This window comes from Setaria italica, chromosome IX, assembly GCF_000263155.2.
Source record: "Setaria italica strain Yugu1 chromosome IX, Setaria_italica_v2.0, whole genome shotgun sequence".
NCBI classification, from domain to species: domain Eukaryota; kingdom Viridiplantae; phylum Streptophyta; class Magnoliopsida; order Poales; family Poaceae; genus Setaria; species Setaria italica.
Window position 1 is genome coordinate 4,752,571 of NC_028458.1, and position 6,704 is coordinate 4,759,274.

Sequence of the window (6,704 nt, forward strand, 5' to 3'; positions counted from 1 at the left end):
GCTATAGGCTAACTGATCACGCAGGTTTCATTTCAACAGACGTAGGTAAGTGGTGGGTAAGGAGTGGCAATCAGCATCCATGATGAGATCTGTACGAGCCTGGAGCCCTGGAGGCTAACAGAGATAACTCTAATCATTACTTACAAAAAGCAACAACATACCAAGCTGCCAATTAGTAATGTTAAAAAGTTATACAGCATAAAAACTTGCCGAACGCTCCATTATTCTTCAAAGACTGATATGTTCTATTACAGCAATCTGATATTATTCGTTTCTCCATTATTCAGCGTCAACACCAATTAGGTGAGGAAAAAAGATTGTATCAATTTTACAACAATAGTGTACCTGACAGGATATCATTACAAAAATGGCCACACGTCTTGCATGTCTTCACCTCTATGGATTTCGTTAACTCTTGATGTACGTAGTGGAAGGATGAAGTGTGAAAAATAATCTGGTAAAGAGGAGCCAAAGAAATATCTCCAAGAAAACGACTGAAATTGACATCAATATTGCATCTTACAAACAACGATGGCCCTATTGCAAGGCAGTGGCAAGCCCTAGGTCAAAAAATAGACCTAATTTCGTCAGTGACAAAGATCGTCTGCAAAAGATCGCGCTTAATAACTGAGTTTTAACTCGTGGTCACTGAGGAGTGGAGATCCTCAAGTCGATTCCTAAGCTCATGCCATTGTAAGCGATCGGTGCGTACATCCACATCTCATCAGAGCTCAGCATCTGATCATGAACAAAAGTAATCTTGTGAGACACTGCTAACAAGCCAATGCGCATGGCAAAGAGAACAAAAGCGTGTCTACTTGGGTTACCTTGATCTGCTGCTGCAGGAACCTGACGTAGTGAACTGCCTCCTCAAGCATTGTGCTGATATCAACCTGCAGAAATGTGTTTCATGACAGTTAGCGAACTCCAGCACTGCCAATTCGACATCGCTGAATTGCGCGCAAGATTATCAATTACTTTGGTTCCATTGGGCACCAGCTTCTGCAGAATCTTGAGCCTCTCATTGATCCTTTCCCTCCTCCTCTGCATTCAAAACAGGAATCAATAACTGAGAATAGACTAGAACGGCAGTGTGATGATCAATCTGCACTGTTGAGCATACTCACCCTTGCGTAGAGGCTCTGGGGATCGGTCGCCGACCCTTTCGCTGCCCGGGCTTTCACATTGCCGCCGTGAGCCCCCGAGCGGCGGTTCACCGCGGAGCAATTGGGCATGGACTCGTCGGCTGAGCAGCTGCCTTTGCTTTGTGCACTCTCCTGACTGCACTTCTGCGCCGCCTTGGATGCAGTCTTCTTCTCCTTCTTCTTGTGCCGTCCAAGATCCCCGCCATCGTTGCCGGCCTGAGCCTTCCGCTTCGGCGCCGACACCGCGGCTCGGGCTGCGGCGCTGTCATCGCCTACATTGCGGTGGCTGGCCGTATGAGAGTGATCGGCGGGCGAAGGGTTGGGAGGGACCGTGTGGACGAGGCTCGCGGCTCCCTCCTCCTCCCCGTCGCCGAGGAGGTTTAGGTCGATGGAAGACGCGCACGGCAGCACCGTGCGTGTGTTGATCCCGAGGGACACGTCCGGCTCGGCGAGGTAGTAGTAGCAGCAGCCGCTGCCATCAAAGTAGGCTCCGCTTCCGCTGCTGTTGCTGTTGCTGGCGTCGCCATTGGAAGGCCAGTAGTCGCAGGCCCCGGTGCCGGGGTCACTGACATGGCCGGGCTCATCAGGCCAGTACGTGGAGCTGGTGGCGCTGATCTCGCCCAGCTTATGGTGCTGACGCTTCTGCTCCTGCTCCTCGCCGCCGTCGTCGTTCTGGTACGGGTACGGCGCCGCGAGGAACTGCGCCACGATCTCCGACTCCTCGTCCGGTGCCGGCGCCGCCTGGTACTGCGAGCACCAGTGCGCGTCTCGGGACTCGAGCCAGGTGGAGAGCTCGGCTTGCGACATTCTGCGAGGACCGAGGTGCAACTGAGCAGGGGGAGCAGGAGTGACTGATCGAGGCTTGGTCTTGGTTGAATGCACGTAGGTGTGGATGGCCGGATGTCGTGACTCGTGATATCAGTGAGTATTTGTATGGCCGTTGTGACAAAAACTTAACAGTTTCTGATACAGCTCAGGTAGCTGGCTAGGTGCAACTCGGGGAGAGAGTCTGCTTACAAAAATCCGAACAAGTTTCAGACAAGAAAATCACGCGTAGATGTTCGTCGTCTGAGGATGGGAGAGTAGTGGTCAAGATACGCGGAATGGTTCTGATTCAGGAATGGCTTGTTTGTGAACCTGAAGAACGATCGGTTTGACCCAAAAAAGAGAGAGTGCAAACTGGCAGTTTGAATCGCAGGGCAAGTTTTTTGTCAGAATAATCCAAAGGAGGAGAGATCGTGGAGGCAAGTAAACTGAAAAGGAAATAGAGACAGCTGCATGGTGATTGTGATGCCTCATTTACATGCGCATATATTAAGCTGCACATGCAGAGCTGGTCACTCTATTTCCCAAAGAATATTCAGAGGGAGTGTGTGTTTCAGCGTGATCATTGGTCTGTCAGCTGTAAGCACAGACGCTGAAGCATTCCAAAGCCCGTATAGTTGTGCTCGACATGATCTCCATAGCTGTCTCCATCTGGTTTTGGAACATCTAGGAATGGCAAGTCCATGCGTCCAAATTGCAAAATCAGAACCAGGATTGGCCAGAGCCGTCCAACCTTGAACTTGTACCGGCCAGGCCGGTAATCCTACACACAACGTATACCGAAACCTCCAATTTTTTGTGTAGTTTTAAAACTTTTTATTGTGGAGTACATAGACTAGCGGGCCGCCGGGAAGCGCCTCTTCGATCTCTCTAAAGTTTGCGAGCTCTAAATCAACAATGCATTACCGAACCAACCGAAGGGCAACCATTGATATATACTGTATGATCAAGTTGTCCTGCAGATCAAATCGCCCTAAAAAAACAGATTCTAACGCGTCATTGTGTTAGATCATTGATACAGAATATATTTTTGTTTGCGATTATGAACTGCTGAACCTAAATTGCAATTGCACATAATCGTACAGTGTTTTTTTTTCTTTTTCTGAAATTAGAAGAAAATGTTGTCCTGGACGTTCCATTGGCTAAATTCTTTTGACTTGCATCAAGGAGGACAATTCTATATCTGTTTGGACCTAGGCGTTGGAAGCACGTATACATGTTGACAGTCTTGCAAACTGCAATGCTGGAGATTCTGTAGCTGTCATATATTTTGTTTGCTCCTGATTTTCCATTAGTACCAATGCCCCAACCAACATTACTGCTGGCCCTTCTGATTTCCCAGGTTATGAGTACTAGAGATCAACGAAATAAAACCCCAAACAGAACAGTCACTAAAACAGCCGAACTGAAACAACTAGTAGTATCCCACGAAAAAGAAGGGGAAAAAAAGAAGAAGTTTCTAGGTGTTCCTTTAGGACATACTGAAGCACTCAGGTGCCGACACACTAGCTATCCAGCTAGCTAGTGTAGTCTGTAGCTTTCCGGATCGGTATTAAAGGTAATCACGCAAAGATGATTACAGTGGTAATCACCCATTTCGGTCCCTCCTTTTGTTTCAAAAAAAAAATCATACATTACTTTGTGAAATTATTTTTTTTCCTCTTAGGAATCTGGTCCAGGCTTGTTGGGCCGACGGCGAAGAAAAGAACATAGTGGGCCAGATTTGAGGTTGTCGGTTGCTTTCCATGCGATATACTCAATTAGTTCCAAAAAGTTCCTCTAAAAAATGTTCCCAAAAAAACAAGAGGAGGAAGAAAGAGAACCCTCCAGGACAGAGAAAAGGAGCTAAGTACAGACTGTGCTGGTGTGCTTTAAGAGCAGGCTGGTACTCTCGAACGAACCCAGACTTTTCCTGCTACTAATCCCGTTTATAGGCAGCCAGGCCAGGTAGGCAGGTGCCTTCTCCATCAAAAACTAGATCACCAGCCACGAGCGCCAACCGCGCAACCACCACGAGATTCCCGTTCAGATTTGCATCGCGGCCTCGGTGGGGCACCCGCGAGCCACCACCCCCCGCGCCCGCGGCCTGTGAGATCCAACGCCTCGACACGTCGCCCCGCGCGCAACCACCGCGACCGACCGGCGGAACGGAACGCTCGGCTGTTGCTGTGGCTAGCTGCTAGCTGCCACTGGGCGCTGGCGCCACTAGCCACTACTACTCCAGTGTAGTGAGTAGTGAGTAATCCAGCCAGAGCCAGCTCCCAACGATAAACAACCAAGGCACGGCAGGCAGGCAGGTGGTTAGGCCGCCGGCCGCTCTCTCCCTCCCTCCCAGTGTCCCACCGATCCAATCGCTCGATCGATTAGGCGGGGCCACGTACTTTGCGTGCGTTCGTAGTTCGTACCCGGCCGCGAGGAGAAAGAAAGACGCGCGAGGAACACGTGGGGCAATGGAATCGCCCCCCGCCCGCTGGCGTCCGCCCTCGCACGGAAGCTGACGCCGACGCCGCGGAGCCGTGCTGCACCGAACCGAAGCCCGCCGCCCGCCTTGATGGAAAAGGTCCAGGGGCGGACGGACCAAGGGGGAGGACTCGCTCGCGCCTGTGCCGGCGCCGGGCAGCTAATCAGGGTCGCGCGCGGGGACGCGGCCAGGCAGCCGGCCGAACAAATGCGCCGGGGCGGGACGTCGGGTCTTGGATGCAGCCGTAGTACGTTGGCGTGGCGTCTGCGGGGACGTATGGGGGGATGGTCTGTTCCGTGGAGTGTGGAGCGAGGGCTTGTTTTATCTCACGCATGTGCCAACCTGCCGCTGCCTGCCTAGCTGCTCCGCTACTAATCCGGATGCGACTTTTATCCGCGGCGTGTTAGGTGCGTGGTATGCAACGTGACATATCGAGTGATAGCAGAGGCTTATCTGTTAGTGGTGGTGGCAATCTTCTAATTGACCACATGAGGTGGCTTCGCGAGGATAAAGTCGCATATGTTTAGTTGCCATTGTTAGCACGTGTTATGTTCTCCAAAAGGCACAGATACTGTTGGGGAGGATAATCTGGAAACGCCACGTAAAACGCCAAGGAAGCAAAATCTTCGGGGGGTTTTCTGAAGAGAAGGCAAAATCTTGGGTTTAATTTAACATCCCCCTCGGTAATTTCTTCACTTGCTTACGTGTATGACGTCCGACTGTGGGAGTGCGCGCATCAGCTGCTGGTGCCAGTGCCATCCCAGTTGATGCAGCTGCGCCGCGGCTTGCCTACCCAGTTGGTGCAGAAGATCCACGCGCGTGCAAGTGATGCCACTTCAGCCGACGGAAGCTCATAGGCAACGGGCTATTTTAATTGACCCCTCAGAGGTGACCAGCAGCAGTCTGTTGGAAACTGGAATCTTCCATGCACGCACCCGCCGCAGGCCCCCATCGCGTGGTCTCCGTCTGACTTGCTACCGGGTCGGAGGTTCTGTTTGGTTTGGACTTGTTGGAAGATGGAACCGTCTCGCCAGGCCAGAGAACAGGGGGCGAAGACCATTTCATTCTTGGCATGTTCATTACGCATGTGCTTTAAAATGCTTCCACACTTGCGCAGTCTCGTCCACTTCCACCACTACTGGCGTACACTATTATATAAGCGAACGCTTAGCTCGCTTTCATTTTGCACTGTTGTTGACCTGGAGCAAAAGAAACTAGCACACCATTTGAGGCTCAGGCTCTGAAGCAAACGAAGCTCTGAGATAAGCGTGACGCTCATTCAAACACAAAAGTTACCTTCGTTTTTCCTACGAAAAGTACGAAATTACTTGCCTTGCCGTACTAACATTCAAAGGAGACGGGTAATAGTATAAGCTCCAGCAAAGTTTCCGTTCAACAAAAGGCACCAGCAAAGTTCGTGACAGATTAGAGATTACTCGGTGTTCACTCTATTTGAACTATGAAAGCTTAAAAAAACCATTGTTAAATGTTAATTGCTCATTAATCCGCTCCGGGGTTCGTCAGCCCACCTGGCCACGTTCATCGGCGAGATGATCTGCGTCTTAACTGGTCAGATCGGGTCGGGTATGCCTGGATCCATCGAGATGCATCCGCAACCGACGACGACGACCTCATCTCACTCGCATCCATCCACGACGACGCAGCCGCCTCGGTCAGTCCTCACACACACTTCCTCCCACATCCACACTCTCCTACCACAGTGCCGTCGCACTAGCACCCAGTCGTCGTTCTCGTTCCACCACCGCTCAGCTCAGCGCGGGCAAGTTGGGCTGCCCGGCTTCCGCTTCGCCTCCTTCCTCCTCCTCGCCTCCCCGTGTCTTCCCCTCCACGTTGACCACGACTTTTTCGTTGCCGCCTGCCCGCCTGCCTTGCCTGCCTCCTCCACTCCACTCCACCACCCACCCGAGCGAGACGAGGCCCAACCCAACCCCACCCTACCCCACTCCTTCGCCGCCACTCCACCGGCTTCCCACCCGCTGCCGCCCCGCCCCCACCGCGCCCGGCGCCCCACCTGTCACTGTGCCGCGTGCGCGCCCACCCCGGCGACCACCTCACTTCGCCCACCTACGACGCAACTTCCCACGCCCCAGCACACCCGCCACCGCTTTAAAACCTCCTCCTCACAGCTTCACTCTCGCCACTCACACCACACCACAGCGAAGAGCGAGACGCCCAAGCAACCACCACTCCACAGCCTGCCAGCCACCGCGAGAACAAGTCGCAGCGGCCAAGAACTCGTCTCCGGACTCCAC

General features: G+C 52.4%; 2 protein-coding genes across 2 annotated transcripts in view; one reads left to right on the forward strand and one right to left on the reverse strand.

Moving 5' to 3' along the window:
• Positions 1-278: 278 nt before the first annotated feature.
• On the reverse strand, positions 279-1,952 carry LOC101778005 (transcription factor bHLH85). Its single transcript, XM_012848899.2, has 4 exons — positions 1,128-1,952; positions 979-1,044; positions 828-893; positions 279-738 (listed from the first exon to the last, which is right to left on the reverse strand). Exons 1-4 carry the CDS (start codon positions 1,950-1,952, stop codon positions 646-648), a joined length of 1,050 nt encoding a protein of 349 aa, XP_012704353.1. The 3' UTR covers positions 279-645.
• Positions 1,953-2,248: 296 nt separating this feature from the next.
• LOC101778398 (zinc finger protein 1) overlaps positions 2,249-6,704 on the forward strand; it is a 5,571-nt gene continuing 1,115 nt past the window's right edge. The window contains exon 1 of the mRNA XM_004986167.1: positions 2,249-2,296. Coding sequence (XP_004986224.1) covers positions 2,249-2,296 — 48 coding nt within the window. The remainder of the gene's footprint in view (positions 2,297-6,704) is intronic.